The following is a 16626-nucleotide window of genomic DNA, read 5'->3' as shown; positions in this document are numbered from 1 at the left end:
TATTAGCCCCGAAGCATTGCTTGGAGTTAAATTACATCTACCTGATGTGTTGGACCCTATTTTTACCGAGGAGTTATGTGTGGACACCTTGACTGCGAACCTTAATAATACACTTCTTGAACTACTGGACTCTGTTGCTCCTGTAAAGAAGTTAAAATGTCAAAAAAGGAACCCTATGCCCTGGTTAAATAGGAGCTCTTAAATTTGAGAAGAAATTGTAGAAAAGCAGAGCGTCACTGGAGATCTTCCTGACTAGAAGTATCTGTCCAGGCTTGGAAGGACTCATTGTCTTTTTTTCAATGAGCGATGTCGACAGCGAAAGCAAATTATTTCTCAAATCTCATCATGAGTCATAAACATAACTCAAAACTCTTATTCAACACAGTGTCGCAACTTACAGAGACTAAGTCAACTTTGCTGTTCAAATTTGACAGCTCATGACTTTCTTATGTTTTTCAGAGACAGGGCTGAAACACTTAGGAATCAGATTACTCCCTCCTCGAGCTGTTCATTAGACTACTCAGCTGCTTTGCCTGTTGGTGCTGATAAACTGTTCTCTGACTTCAAGGTTATTTCCCTGTCTGGATTAACTAAGGTTGAAACGCAGCTTGATCTTTTACAGGTCTACAGATGGTATCAAATGCAGCTGCTCGCATTTTAACAAAAACTGGGAAATTTGAGCACGATACCCCTGTGCTGAGATCTCTTCATTGGCTACCTTGTCAGGTTCGAGCAGATTTTAAGATCCTGCTGCTCACCTACAAGGCCTTAAATAGATTGGCACCTTCATACCTCTCGGACCTTTTGTACTTTTATGTTCCATCCCGTGCTCTACGATCTCAGGACTCTGGCCTTCTAAAAGTTCCTAGAGCCTGAAAAAAGACTATTGGAGAGCGTGCTTTTTCTTATCGTGCCCCATTTTTGTGGAACAACCTCCCTCAAGATATTAGGCAGGCATGCTCTGTGGAGGTTTTTAAAACTAAGTTGAAGACCCACTTGTTCACTCTATCCTACATGTCTTAATTCTGTGCCTTTTAGTTTTTAAATTCTTATTGTTTTTAACCTGTATTGTGTTTTTTACTTGTTTTGCTATGTATCGCTTTTATTTATTTATCTTTTTAGTTTCAAATAGCTGTACAGCACTTTGTTTGAAAGCGCTTTATAAATAAAGTTATTATTATTATTATTATTTATTTATTTATTTATTTTATTTTTTTGTAGTAGAATTCCAAAAATTATAGCAGAGCGCTGGTGTTTAGAATACGGTTAAAGAAATATTAAAAAAAAACAGATAACTGAATGATTTCTGGACAGGCTGGAGTGTTCACTACTGGTTCGAATGTTTCTGCTCCTGGTGAAAATGCTTTCTTTCCTCCTTGTATAATAAGATTTTTATGTTAGTTTTAATTTAAAGTTATAACACATATGAACATTAGAGAAATACAGACAACCAAATGATTCTGTTCAAGACATGTTCCGGTGAGATATTAAACTCCGATGAATCTATGCAATTGTGAAACTTAACTTTAATATAAGCCAAACCAATTTTGCTCAGGAACAAATAAATCTGTGAAATAAACATCTCCCGATAGATATAACCTGCTTGAATTATGCCCGGTATTTAACCTCCACTGAGCGCTAAGACTCAGCAGGGGTTTTGAAAACTGTGTGCTGAGAGCTCAGGACACTCATCTTGTAGCTGACAGTTAGCAGAGCTCTTTGATAGAGCAGCATGAACTGACGTCTCTGAAAAGATCGGAGCACTTTTGATAATAAGCTCTATCTATTAGTATCATTAAATAAATAATAACGACATTAAATAATTAAATAAAATTGGAAAAATAGTGTGAATAAATAATTGAATAAATATTTAAAATTGACATTTAATTATTTATATAATCAGTTAATTAATTATTTCCAATTTTCATTAATTTATAACACATTTAATTAATTATTTAACGTATTTAAGTGATTTTGGCCCTCCATACCATTCCGGATAGATGTGACAGATATGTTGGGTGTAATGTTTTACTGCAGACAGGGCAAAATGTGAAACAGAAAACTAAGAAACTCAAGGAGTTTAATGAGTATAATAAGCTTTATAACGGGAACCTTTGTTGAAGCCTTTCAGTTCCTTACTTTCGTTATCTGCGATATATACCGTTCACAATAGATGATTGGGGGTCGTCTCCGGAGAGATGAGCGGAAAAACGACACATCCGGGGATTCTGAGCGTACTCGGGCGGCGACTGATGACGTTGACTGATCGGGATTGGGCTGTGGGTTTGTTACAGTTGTCGGCTTTTCTAACTTCAACGAAACACCAGCTGACGTGTGCTGGTGGTAAATTGTTTTTGTTTAGGTGTTTGTTGCTGTTGTTGTGTTTTACTTAGTTTATTTAATCAGAAAAAGATTAATGTAACTTCAGAGGAAGAAGCGGCAGCGTTTGTTCAGGAAGTTTCGCATTCATTAAACTTCTCTTCAAACTATGGCGTGCGCGGGGAACGGCATATCAGGTAAGCTTGCCTTACCGGCAGATTACTTCTTGTGTCATTGTTGCCTTTTACTTCGCCTGCAGTGTAACTACGGAGAACACGTTTGGGGCTGACCTGTCTTGTTTTTACTCTTCCACAGATGAGAGAATCGGGGAAGCCCTGATCAAAGAGTGAGTTCCGTTCTGTGCTTTCATCGTTGCTCTTTTCCCGGTCGCTTTGCTTTTTAACCACCTACCACAAAGTGGTCAGTAATGTTTTACAACAAATCTTTTTTGGATCCTTAAGTTGTTGGAGCTCAGTAAAAAATGATTACGATTTTCGGGTTACACTGCTTTTCTTAGTAACTAAGAAAAGCAGTAAAATTATGTCTTTCATTATTAAAACAGTTGATTGGCTATAGAATTATTCAGTCATTAGACATTTTTAAAACATATTTATTCCTGTGTTAGTGAATAGCTCATGTGCAGATATTGTATTTATTATAACACATAATAATACATTTTAACCTAACCCTGTTCAAGTCCTTATCTGAAGTTTCATTTTCATCTTACAGGAACTGCAATTATCTTTTCACCGTAAACTGCACCAGTCATAAAAAACTGTGTGTCATAGAATTATTGGCCTTTTTCTACAGGCTAAATATAGATGTCAAATCTCTTAACATATCTAATATAATTTGTAGTATTTGTTGATGCATGCTCAATCATCCAGGTACGTAAATCCCAAAAGGTTGATTCTGTTCATCTGGACGTTTTCAGTGGGACAAATGTTTCGTCACTCATCCAGGTGACTTCTTCAGTCTGCAGGTTTCCCGGTCCATTCTTCATTCGCTACGTCCAGATGAACAGAATCAAACTTTTGGGATCATTTGTAGTAATTGTACAGTACTTCATATTCCATCCTGACATATATACTATCCTGGAATCAGTTATTTATTGTTTAGAACATCTTTTGAAATACCTTTAAAAACACTCTTTGTGTGAACTAACACCAGGGTTTGACTACACAACGAATTTATGTTGATGAGGCTGACATGCCAACTGCAACCTCCCTGGTGTTTGGACATTTTCCTGCATTAGATACATTTGGGAACATTGATCCTATCCCATTTTCCTGCATCTGAGTCCTAATCCTAAAAAGCCTTTGCTCCAGGGCTATTTCTTATATCAAACGCATATTGATTTTCATTCATCCTCCTGTCTTTAATCTGAATTGCCTCTCTGTTTCATGAAACACTTTCACACTTATATTGGATTATATATAATCGGTGCGCTCTCAGAATGTTGGTTCTTACTGACAACTGGCTGCACCTTTGTATATAAACTAGCGCACTGTTAGTAGATCACCCTGTGATTGTGACATCATAGTAATTTTCCTCACTTAGTAAATCTGTCTAATAGCATATACAAAATTAAGTACATATTATTTTCTAATATTTACCTGCTTTGTAGTTCCTGTAACTACAGTAACATTCTTTCGACCATCACTTATCCCAGCTGAATTTTTAAGTAAAAATTAATTTATGTTAATCCTGTAGAGGGCAGTACAGCATTAGTAATGAACACTGATTATGCAAAACCTTAAAGTAAACCTTCAATTATAAAAGGTCACTACTCACAAGACTTAGAGCCCATGTCCATTCAGTGCAGGCCCTTTTCTAGCTACCTTGTGAGGGCGTCCATATTGCTGCTGGGGACTTTAATAAGGCATGTGTGAAATCTGTACTCTTCAAATTCCACCAACATGTGTCCTACTAGTGGGACAGATCCGCGGCGAATGCCATCACTAGCAACCTCCACAGAGCACTGAGCCATCTGTAGAACAGGAAGAGCTACGTCAGGATGCTCTTTGTGGACTACATCTCAGCATTGAACATCATAATCCCAGACATCCTTACCATCAAACTACCTTCAGACTCCCCTTGCTACCTGCTCCTCGATCAATATCCCCTTTTAGTAGCTACTCCAGCAGTCCCCAACCCCCGGGCCACGGACCGGTACTACTCCATGAGTCGTTTGGTACCGGGCCGCGAGAGTTGAGGCTCGGGTGTGAAATTTATGGTTTTCAGGGTTTTTATCATTAACTCGCTTTCCCTGGGTCTTTTCCCGTGCTGTAGTTGTGTGTCTTATTTTGAAAGAAATATGTACGCGTTACCATAGCGACCAGAGAGCATTGAGGGGCAGAGAGGAGGATGTTACTCTCAATGTTGTTGGCGCATTTCAGGAGGAAGCTGCTAAAAAAGTTACACAATTACACAGTGAATTTGTGTTTATTATGATATTTACAAAATACCACAGTTTTTGTCTTGGTTGTATCATTTTATTTTGGTGTATTTATCCTCCACACCTTAAAGGCCGGTCCGTGAAGATATTGTCTGACATTAAACCGGTCCGTTGGGGAGATGTTGGGGACCGCTGATCTTCTCGGATCAACTGGTTTTCCATTACAGAAGAGCACTGTAATGTGCATGGCTGTCGTCATAGCAACACGTCAGAGTGTCCCACGACGTAAATAACATGCGACACAAGCGCTACAGCAAAGGTGGATTTCAAGGCAAGAATATATCTGCTGCTCGGTCTGTGGGGATCAAGGTGTTGTTTTTCAGCCATTTCTCTCGTTTCCAGGTTTCAAAAATGACGGTTTTGATTTTCGTGAGCGGGACGCATTGACTCATGACTTTTTTAGTACCTGCTCACCCGGGAACCAGGTACTAAAAAAGTACTTGGTACGAAGTCAAATATGCTGATGACGCCACCGTGGTAGCGCTCATTTCTGATGAAGATGAGATGGCGTACAGTAGCTGTGCAATTAGCGATGCAATCACTGTATTTTATCCAATAAAATAATCTCTTTTCCCAAGCACATCCAAACAGTTCACAACATCTAATCACATCAGCTGATTTGTGTTATTGCTTTGTGTTCATACCTAAATACTAAGAGAAAGATCACGTGTGTCCTCATTAAGACAGTGATTTGTGCTGGTGATATAAACCTACAGGCCTGTAGGTTTATATTGTTAATCTTTAATTATGAGACAGTGTGCTTCAGAGTAACATGAAAACAATGTAACAAGTAGTATAATGAATTTCTGTCTCATGGGTGTAACTTACTGCATTCCTTTTAAGATCTCTGTAAGATGTGTAATAACTTTTTTTAGTAACGACGCTAACACTGAAGACAACAAAGAGGGGAAATGCGTCTAACGTGAACAAACATTTGACCACGGAGTCTTTGGCATTCTGCTTAGAGGATACAAATGTAATCTTTACTAAAATTGATCACAGTATGTCTAGTAAGGCAGATTATGGACATCGTGGGAGGGGGATTTGATATTTAGTGGACTGGGGGAGGTATGGGTCAGAGGAGTGTTCCTAGCTTCCATATCACAGGCCGAAAACCAGCAGACCTGAAAAACACTCCCCCTGTGTTCCACCTGCAGACAGCGTTTACATTAAAATCTGCCTTTGGTGACTTTTTGGCAGCAGCTGTGACATTCAGCAGTGCCCTCATCGTTTTGACACACAAAACAAAAACAATAACTACAGTACACACTAACTACACAAGACAGCACAACCCACTAACTACACTCTAAACACTAAACGCCACAAATCTCTCTCGTCTCAAAACTCGCTATGGATATCGCTCGCTTGCTCTCCCTCGCCACCATCACTTATAAACTTTCTCCTCTTCCTAAACAACCAAATGTCACAAGTTGCCATATTATTTTTTGATTGGTTAACATGGTACATTTTTCCACCAATAGGAAAGGGATGTCACGTGTTTTTGTTTTGTTGTGCTTGCGAGCGTTGTCCTTAGAAAATGCACTTTTAACCGTTTCTTTCCACAGTAAATGTGTAATGTAAAGTGTCAAAAACCTTAATGATTCTGAGTGGGAACACTGTTTAGCTAATATTAGTCTAAGAAGCCATTTTAAGCTCAGAGTTAGGGTCACGGGTACCTGCTACCTAATTGTGTGTTCTCTAACAGAGTCATAGAGGAAGAGCTGAAGGATGTGCCCTCAGAGGATGTCCCGCCTCTCACTCCACTGACTGTGGAGGTGAAGACTGAGCAGGAGGAGAAGCTGGTCAAGCAGCTGAGCAAAATGATACGTATCGTCGGTGACAGAGTGCAGCAAGACCAAGAGTTTCAAGAGTGAGTTTTTCATCCTCATGTTAGGAGACTGCTTTAGTGCAATAATACTGTAGATTATTGGATAAATGCAACAGATTAATGTTGGCTCAATAAGCATTTACAGCGTATAGTTTGAGTGTTAAGTAGAGATAAGTAGACGCCCTGCTGATGGAAGTTGTGGTGTACAGAGAAGTGTTTCATGTCTCTGTCATAAACTAAAAACGTCTGTCAGTCAGAATGCAATTTTAAGGGCTTTAAGTGTTTTCAAAAACAGGTTGCTTAAATTGTGGCTGTTCTCTTATGCTGTTCTGTTGCAGTGTGATAGATGGTGTGGCTTCTGGCTCTGGCTCCAAGTCAGAGAGATTCAGACAAGTGGCAGACAAAGTGTTTGAGGACGGCATCACCTGGGAGAGAATCGCTGTGCTCATCTATGTAGCCGGCAGGCTTGCTGTCAAGGTGAGTTGGTTTCAGTTTCCAGGACACCTGAGAATCTAAAGCAGTCGTTATTGTTTTAGTGATTTCATTGTTATTTTATCATCATTAGTAGGGATGGGAACTGAGAACCAGTTTTCTTCAAAAGCAGTTCCCGGTAGTTCAGGTCCTTTGAGTTGTTATTCAGCTTGCCTATCAATTCTGCTTATGAGTTCTGTGCTACAATCAGCTGATTTCAGTTTGTGTGCCAGAGGAGCAAAACAGTATAGTAGTCTACAGTAGGTCTGCAATGATTTACGGCATAATGGATGATGTCGACTATAAAAATGTGAATTTTATTGTCAACACATCATAGACTAATACCACGTAAATGTATTTTTGTAACTGCAGTACACTACAGGAAGCTATTGGGGGAGTAGCGCTTATATTGTCTGCCAAGACTGCACCAAGAAGAAGGCACGATCTGATATCCTCGTGTCGGTGTTGTTCCCACATCATCATAATAAATGTTGTTCCATGTTCAACATTGCAAGTGACCAGTCACATTGTTGTGACGTCATACTTTTGCGACGTCTTAAAAAAAAAAAAAAACTTGTGAGGAACCGCCGCTGTCCGCCATTCCAGCAATTTGAATTCTTTGCATTTCAGGATACTGTTCTTTAATAAACGGTAAGCATTATACATATTGTCCTTGCAAAATTCGAATTTCATAAATAAACGAATCGCTTGGCTTGCAAAAAGTATGACGTCACAACAATGTGATTGGTCACTTGCAGTGTTGAACCTGGAACAACATTTATTATGATGATGTGGGAACAACACCGACACGACGATATCAGATCATCATCACAAACAGCAAAACAGGAGGACAGAAGAAAATGGAAACTGAGATTTAAAAAAATGTGAAAGCATTTTGCAGAAAATAAAGTTAAATGCAGAATGTCCAAAGCACTGCCCCCTGGAGGTGCGACGTAAGCTTTACAGTCAGTGCGTCACATTGATTCTTTGTTTATGTTAATGTCTGTATAGTAATGTTTATGTTAGCATACCTGCTCTTAAATTGGCTGTAACTATAATTAAATTGCATAGTCACAAAGGAGGAGAGAGGAGGGCAAGCAAAGAGAACCCAGAGAGTTATTTAAAACTTCCAACATGACAAGAAACTCATTTCTCAGAATTAAAGTTGACCTCATGCACCTGTGAATGATTTAGCTTAAATTGCTTAGTGTACATAAGTACCACAACTATTGCCTGCAAAATATCCCAAATTTATGGAGATGTAGGTCTCACTGAGACACAAAATCAGTGAAAGAGTGTTGTATGATACTGAGAACTGATAAATGACATTTCAGAAGAAGAGCTATAAAATGTTCCAAATGAACAGTGTGTCCATAGTCCCACGTATCCAGTGTGACACACCACTCTCACCCATGTTTCTTACCTTGTTTTGGGAGACGGTTGCAGTACCATAACTTCACCTGTGTGTTCATCCATCAGATGGTCGAGGCTCACCTCCCTCAGTCGGTGAGAGAGGTCCTTACCTGGGCAGTGAACTTTTTCAAAAACAATCTCCTGGGCTGGATTCAGGAACACGGAGGTTGGGTACGTTATACACCAATATATCTTCACTGTCTTTTTCCCTGAGACCCCATGTTTGAGATTATACACAGGTGTAGATAAAGTACTGCATATTCGTTTTCGTTTCTTATTTGTTTCTGTACAGCGGGTTGTTGCATTGAGAGACCCCGTTGATGCCAGCATGAAAATTTGGAGTTGCCAGCTTATGTTTGTGTGTATATACAGTGGCTTGCAAAAGTATTCGGCCCCCTTGAACTTTCCCACATTTTGTCACATTACAGCCACAAACATGAATCAATTTTATTGGAATTCCACGTGAAAGACCAATACAAAGTGGTGTACACGTGAGAAGTGGAACGAAAATCAGACATGATTCCAAACATTTTTTACAAATAAATAACTGCAAAGTGGGGTGTGCGTAATTATTCAGCCCCCTTTGGTCTGAGTGCAGTCAGTTGCCCATAGACATTGCCTGATGAGTGCTAATGACTAAATAGAGTGCACCTGTGTGTAATCTAATGTCAGTACAAATACAGCTGCTCTGTGACGGCCTCAGAGGTTGTCTAAGAGAATATTGGGAGCAGCAACACCATGAAGTCCAAAGAACACACCAGACAGGTCAGGGATAAAGTTATTGAGAAATTTAAAGCAGGCTTAGGCTACAAAAAGATTTCCCAAGCCTTGAACATCCCATGGAGCACTGTTCAAGCCATCATTCAGAAATGGAAGGAGTATGGCACAACTGTAAACCTACCAAGACAAGGCCGTCCACCTAAACTCACAGGCCGAACAAGGAGAGCGCTGATCAGAAATGCAGCCAAGAGGCCCATGGTGACTCTGGACGAGCTGCAGAGATCTACAGCTCAGGTGGGGGAATCTGCACAAAGTTGGCCTTTATGGAAGAGTGGCAAGAAGAAAGCCATTGTTAACAGAAAACCATAAGAAGTCCCGTTTGCAGTTTGCCACAAGCCATGTGGGGGACACAGCAAACATGTGGAAGAAGGTGCTCTGGTCAGATGAGACCAAAATGCAAAACGCTCTGTGTGGCGGGAAACTAACACTGCACATCACTCTGAACACACCATCCCCACTGTCAAATATGGTGGTGGCAGCATCATGATCTGGGGGTGCTTCTCTTCAGCAGGGACAGGGAAGCTGGTCAGAGTTGATGGGAAGATGGATGGAGCCAAATACAGGGCAATCTTGGAAGAAAACCTCTTGGAGTCTGCAAAAGACTTGAGACTGGGGCGGAGGTTCACCTTCCAGCAGGACAACGACCCTAAACATAAAGCCAGGGCAACAATGGAATGGTTTAAAACAAAACATATCCATGTGTTAGAATGGCCCAGTCAAAGTCCAGATCTAAATCCAATCCAGAATCTGTGGCAAGATCTGAAAACTGCTGTTCACAAACGCTGTCCATCTAATCTGACTGAGCTGGAGCTGTTTTGCAAAGAAGAATGGGCAAGGATTTCAGTCTGTAGATGTGCAAAGCTGGTAGAGACATACCCTAAAAGACTGGCAGCTGGAATTGCAGCAAAAGGTGGTTCTACAAAGTATTGACTCAGGGGGCTGAATAATTACGCACACCCCACTTTGCAGTTATTTATTTGTAAAAAATGTTTGGAATCATGTATGATTTTCGTTCCACTTCTCATGTGTACACCACTTTGTGTTGGTCTTTCACGTGGAATTCCAATAAAATTGATTCATGTTTGTGGCTGTAATGTGACAAAATGTGGGAAAGTTCAAGGGGGCCGAATACTTTTGCAAGCCACTGTATATAGAGATTGACAGACCACGTGACTTTCGCGCATTGCATGCCGGAAACCCGTGGCAAAACAATCAAAGTACCGCATCAAATGCAAGCATTTGCAGCACCACAAAACGTTCATTCGCCGGTTTCAATACCTTCTTGCTTTTTCTTTGCCCCCCAAAAGAGGAATGTACAAAACAAAGGAGAACAATGCCGGTCCGTACAAAGACAGACTCGACGAAAAGGCAAAGAAAAGGTACGAGGAAAAAATCAAAGGAGTGAAAGGGTCAGACCCTTACGAGCACACAGAGTGGACAAAAGACGTTAGCGTGCTGCCCAACTTTCACCACGCTCAGATTTATAATTATACGGTTCTTGGAGTGAGTGCATACACTCATGAAGTTTTTAGTAACTTCAGGTCACTGCAACAAGCCCAGGTACAGTTTACCGACGGATGGGTACAGGACCTTGAAATGCACCGTGTAGAACACAAGACCATCGTACGTATCGTAAGTTTACCAGTCTCACAAATCGTCTTCATAAATACACATTCGTTAACCGTTTATTAATATAACCTTTGAGCTCAACGGTAATTAATTAGTAGTGGAAATAATTTCTGGTACGCATTACAGAAATGTAGCAGTGACAATAATATTGTATGTTGTAATCGTACTGGGCAATTAGTGATACAAAAAACTGTTTTATCCTGTGAATAAAAGTATACGTTTTTGTCAATGTACCGTGGTAATAACAGAAGCGAAACGCAATATTCTGTCAGTACAATTCACTATTTATGCACAATAAACAAAGGAGCATAGCGCGACAATTTCTGTTCAGCGCCAGACTTGCTTGTAACCTATATCACCAATTATGTTATGAAAAATGACGTATTAACTACTACAAAACACTGACCTTTGTGGAAATGCTTGGAGCAGACTAACATGTGAGCTGGAGTGTTCTGGGACATTATATTTGGTCTTTGAATGGCTGCAATCCAGGCCATCGGTCGGCTCTTTTTTACTTCGGAAACATGGCTTGAACAATTTCTCTTCAACGACGTAATCCAATAACAACCGATCTCTTTACCCGTCGGCTTCCCGTGGCTGTCATGCGACCGGCTATTGCAGTTAATAATACAACAGCTTCTTGCCATTTTTTGTTTCTTTTTATCGCTGTGTAACTGATTTCAATTGAAAGCCTGCTTGCGCTAGTACCTCTTGCCACTGATACCCACAATCCTTTGCGGTTTTACCCCTCAATGACGTCACATTTTCAATCTCTATACCAGTCAGGCATAGTATTATAACGACTTACATCATATTATGTTGGTCAATGGCATGTATATGATCAAGTAATATGTCTGCTGAAAGCAAAGATCTCAGAGATTCTTCCCATAATCTTTTGAAGACCATAATCAATCATTTTTTGAAAAACATCATCATTAATTCAGTCTTTGTTGTCTTGCTTCCAAAACTTAAATCCACTCCGTTATGACCACATTTCCTGAAAACGCCATCCAAATGCTAAACGTCAGGTATTAATATGTAAATATGGACTGAAGGTTTGCAAATGTCACAGTTTTCGTTCTTGTAATGTAAATTATAATATCACATAAATACACTGTAAAACTCCTAGCTTCGTCTTTACTGAAACCTCTGTAATCCTGCTCTGTTTCACTTCAGAAGCATCAGTCTTTGCACAAATAATGCCCATATGCTGATTCATGGTTTGCTTGAGTTTTTGTCGACTACAGCATATTTTCTAAGGGGCTGAAAAAATAGTTCATGCATGTATTACTTCTAGGTTGGACAACTGCAATTCATTATTATTAGGCTGTGTTAAAAACTCCCTGAAAAGCCTTCAGGTGAGTACATTGCTCCAGATTGTGTCCATGTAGAGGAGGTGGCTGACATGTGCACCAGTCTGTAATCAGTAACCAGTTTGGGGACGTCTAGTCTTACAGTCTCAACACACTGCTCTGTCTACCAGGAGCTTTTCTCGGTCTGGTTTTCCTCTGGTGTTTCTGCCAGTTCCTTTCTGGGTCCTGCTCATGTATTGAGCCATGAGCCTGTTCAACTTGCGCTGTCCTTCATACTTAAGACTCTTTCTTGCATGGAGATTGGCCACTCTGATGGGTCTGGATCCTGGAGTTACGGGTTGCATCCTTCTCCACTATGCTCCTCCAGTATTGCTCTCTCTACTGATCTCCAGCCTCGGTGGGGCTGCTGTTCTCATATTGTTCCCCAGCCAATGAGAGCACACGTCGGACGCTTCAGTAATCACAACTGCTGTAGTGGAGATCAGCTGGTTGGTTTCAGTGATAGTCGCATTACAGATTGTGTAAATTATTTACATTTATTTATTTATTAATAGGTACCTTTAAAGACCCTCAATGGCACCTTGAAAACTTTGTGGACATATCGGCCACACTGAGTGAGTGTTTTGTATGACACTGAGAACTGATAAATAATATTTCAGAAAAAGATCAAAGATCACAAAGATCTTGTCTGACATGTTGTTTTTCCCTTTTCCAGCTGCTTCACCAGCTCCTTGTTGCTGCTTCCAAGCTGAAAAGCACAAAAATCTGAGTCAGGTCCATAAAACCAGTTATACTCAGCCATAAGTATGGTTATGTCATTTTATAGCACAGGAGCTCACCATTGTTATCAGTTACTAATGTTCACAGTTTAAAGCCCAAACGCAGCCTCTGCCTACCTGTATTCCATTATTAAGTTGGACAAAAAACATTCCCATAATGCATAGCATTGATGATGTCACAATCCCCATCTGCATAGCGGCTGCTGCACTGCATTATGGGACTTGTATGAGTGGTGTGGCTGTGGCATGCTTTCTCTCTGTATAGTTCATACATTAATAATTCACATATGAATTTCAGTCACAGGTTGGATACAGATATATTCGGCCTGCGCACCTTGACATGTCTGATCTAAAGGAAATTTTTCAGTCTAATTTTTTGTGGTCATATATACAGTATTTTATTTTGAGGAGTTGTTTTATGTATTTTACTTTTGAGTATGTTTATAAGTTACACATAGATCTTTAGTGACTGATGTTGCACAAATGGAAGCAATGACTATGTATGTGTATGTCCACAGATCAACAGCTTCTCAGAGTTGGCAGCTGCATCCATCCAGAGGGTGTCGTCAATGAGCTCTCACAGCTACGGCCTTATCATCATCTTCCTCGCTGGCATGTCTATAGGAAGCTTCATCACCTGGAGGCTGACCAGACAGTCCTGAGTCTGACACACACACAAAAACATTCATATTCGGGACCGGAGTCTCTAGTCTGTTTTTGAACACATTGGTATAATGTCTCTAAACCACTCAGCTCTTCTTTTCAATCTTCTCTTATCTATGCAAACAAAACTGAAAATCCAAAAACAGCAGTGTTGTGGGGGGAAAAGTGTTTATTGTGTAACGATGCAGGGTCTTCTGAACCAAATGACCTGGTCAGACATCCTGTTTCTAGTCAGAGGAGGAAAAAAAGTGAAAACCTTTTTTAAGCATTTTCAGGTTACAGCTGCTGCCTGCTGAATTTGACTTTTGGCAATATAGTGTACATGAGAAATGATGATGGTATTTAAAGCACTTTGAGTGCGCTGGGAGAGTAGAAAAGCGCTACATGAGAGTCAGACCATTCACCATTTATATGTGAGAGATGGAGACAGAAATAAAGTGTTGCACCGCCTCCATCTGGGGTCTTGTCTGGTATTGTAGATGCAGCCTTTAAGGACCATGTGCTTAGAGCCATGATTAGTGCCTCTGTGCTGTCCTTCAGTCCAGCTTGGTCCAGCCACTGGTAGGATTTCATGATATCAGCCACTTCTTCACCTGCCATGCAGGGCCTATCCCTTTCTCAGGTTTCACACATCAGTTGTAGTACTCATGAATCTTTGCTGTTTCATCGTGGATAGTGGTTCTGACATTCACTAGTCCTTGGCCTCCTTCCACTTAGCGTACAGTTTCAGGGTGCAGACTTGGGGTGAAACCCTCCATGCATGGTAGGAACTTCCTTGCCTTGATGTCAGAGGCATCGCCTCCTTTAGCCTGCTTATTATCCCAGCAGTGTACCTGACGATCGGCAGGGTGTAGATGTTGATCTTGGTCTTCCCATTCAGCTAACTCCTCAGGACGTGCCTTACTCTCTGCAGGTATTTGGTAGTTGCAGCATTCCTACCGGCCTCTTCATGATTCCCATTTGTGTGGAATTCCCAGGTACTGTTCTCATTGTCTGCGATGTTGCCTTCTGGTAGTTCGATTTCCTCAGTTCTGACTTGCTTCCCTCTCTTTGTTACCGTCAGACTATGTTTCTCCAGTCCGAGTGACATTCTGATGTCATTACTGTAAATCCTAGTGACATGGATCAGTGAATCACTCATATATACTTCTTATATACTGCAGTCAAAGCACTTCTTATTACTTGACATATTCACCCATTCACATTCATTCATACAATAATTTTTTTTCTACGTAAGGGCTTTCTATCCAACACTCATACACATTTATACTCAGATGAATGCACTAGGCGTTCGTATCTTGCACAAGGATATGCATATATGTAGAGCTGGGCGATAGAACGATAATGATTTGTATTGCAAAATACAATTTTTCTCGATAGAAAAATTAAACTATTGCGATAGGCCTCATCTCTCTTGCTCTCTTAAAAAAAAAAAAAAGAACAGCCAATCCAAATTAAGTAGCGCAGAGCCGAACCAATCACAGCCGCAGCGTCACGTCACGTGACTTGTTACGTACAGCACAAGTTCCAAGCCGCACATGTGTATTTGTTTGGGAAGCAGCCAGCCGCCGTGCCACCCGGGTAATGGAGGAAATGAGTGTGCCGACTAGAGAAAAATCAACCGAGAGCGTGAGCGAAGGTTACCGAAGAGAAAACAGATGCTGGCTCCAATGCCGGAGAGATTGTCGAACGGAAGGGCCATAGAAGTTCCGTAGTGTGAAGGTATTTCGGCTATTTCAAGTCTGACAAAAAACAGAGTAGCGCACTGTAAATTGTGCCGAAAGCAAGTCTGGAAATACAATAAACCGGTGCATGCTCAATCTCTGACTGAAAGCGCCAATTCGTCATTCGGCTTTTGTCAGACTAAAGTTTATTTATTTTTATATTTATTTTATTTATATATATATATATATATATATATATATATATAAGAATGTTCAGTTAGCATCTTTATTTTAAAACTGTTTGAAAAGCTAAGCTATACAACAAGGAGAGATTGAGAATTTCCTTTTAGTTCTCAGTTTATTTGATATTGACAAAAGTTAGTCAGTTTTCTCTGTTCTTCTGTAAAACAAACTAAGATTTATTTTTAGAATTAATATTTTGTTTCTAAGTGGAATTGACAATTTAGTAGTCTGTTTTGTTTGTTCTATTTTGAAACTTAAACGCTTTAGCGGCTGCCTTTTGTGTAGTTTGCAATATTTGCCTTTATTTATCTGAAACTGAAGTCTCATGTTCCTTAAGTACATCTACCCTGTTGAACTTATTATGGAAAATAAATATTTAAATCAAAACAAGCTGCAGATTATTTCACATTTTACTTGTGAGCAACGGCACATTTAAATCTTACAAATATAGTTATTTGGCTTATATGGTGATATATATCGTTATCGCCTGAAATGAAAAAAACATATCGTGATATGAAAAAATCTTATATCGCCCAGCTCTACATATATGTTGAACCATCAAACTTCCAGTTAGTAGTTGACCTGTTCTGTCTCTTACAGCCCCAGTGTTATGTTCTGTTTTTCTGCACTGTCAGTATCAGTATCAGACAGAGTGGAGTCATACTTTTCAATGTGCTGCTTTATTCTGTCATTAGTTCCATGTCCTTTCCTTTTATTACTGTTTGTACATATTTTGTATGTCAGAGACAAAAAGCCAGTGTTTTTCTTTTTCTGTATTGCTTTTAATGAGAAAAAAACATAAATAAAGCCTCGATAAAGGACACCGCTGTGTATCTATCTCTTCAAGTCTGAGTATAATGATAAATGACAGAGTTGAGCCTTGCTTGTGATGTCTGCCACAAACTGAGCCGAACTCCAATTCTCCTGTTTCCCTAAGGATTGTGAAGGTTAACACTAAGTCGTCTTTGTTTTTTCAGAGAAAGGGAAATTTTGCTGTGTCCAAATCTTTTCAGAGAAATCTAGTTCTGAATGTGGACCCAAAAACTGTTGTACAACAGTATAACAT

The 16626-nt window shown here is 40.0% G+C and overlaps 1 protein-coding gene across 1 annotated transcript; it reads left to right on the top strand.

Annotated features, from left to right (window-relative positions):
- Positions 1-2287: 2287 nt before the first annotated feature.
- Positions 2288-15689, top strand: LOC134625233 (apoptosis regulator BAX-like). Its single transcript, XM_063470432.1, has 6 exons — positions 2288-2516; positions 2635-2665; positions 6483-6647; positions 6944-7082; positions 8556-8660; positions 13509-15689. Exons 1-6 carry the CDS (start codon positions 2489-2491, stop codon positions 13650-13652), a joined length of 612 nt encoding a protein of 203 aa, XP_063326502.1. The 5' UTR covers positions 2288-2488; the 3' UTR covers positions 13653-15689.
- Positions 15690-16626: the final 937 nt, after the last annotated feature.

The sequence above is a fragment of the Pelmatolapia mariae genome, linkage group LG4 (assembly GCF_036321145.2).
Source record: "Pelmatolapia mariae isolate MD_Pm_ZW linkage group LG4, Pm_UMD_F_2, whole genome shotgun sequence".
In the NCBI taxonomy this organism is placed as follows: domain Eukaryota; kingdom Metazoa; phylum Chordata; class Actinopteri; order Cichliformes; family Cichlidae; genus Pelmatolapia; species Pelmatolapia mariae.
The sequence above is the reverse complement of the archived record's forward strand: the minus strand, read 5'-3'. Positions and strand labels throughout refer to the sequence as shown.

Excerpts from the sequence above, each read along its gene's own strand:
- LOC134625233 (XM_063470432.1), top strand. The coding sequence starts at position 2,489 with ATGGCGTGCGCGGGGAACGGCATATCAG. Across the intron at positions 2,517-2,634 it reads CGCGGGGAACGGCATATCAG|ATGAGAGAATCGGGGAAGCC; the intron begins GTAAGCTTGCCT and ends ACTCTTCCACAG. Across the intron at positions 7,083-8,555 it reads CCGGCAGGCTTGCTGTCAAG|ATGGTCGAGGCTCACCTCCC; the intron begins GTGAGTTGGTTT and ends TTCATCCATCAG.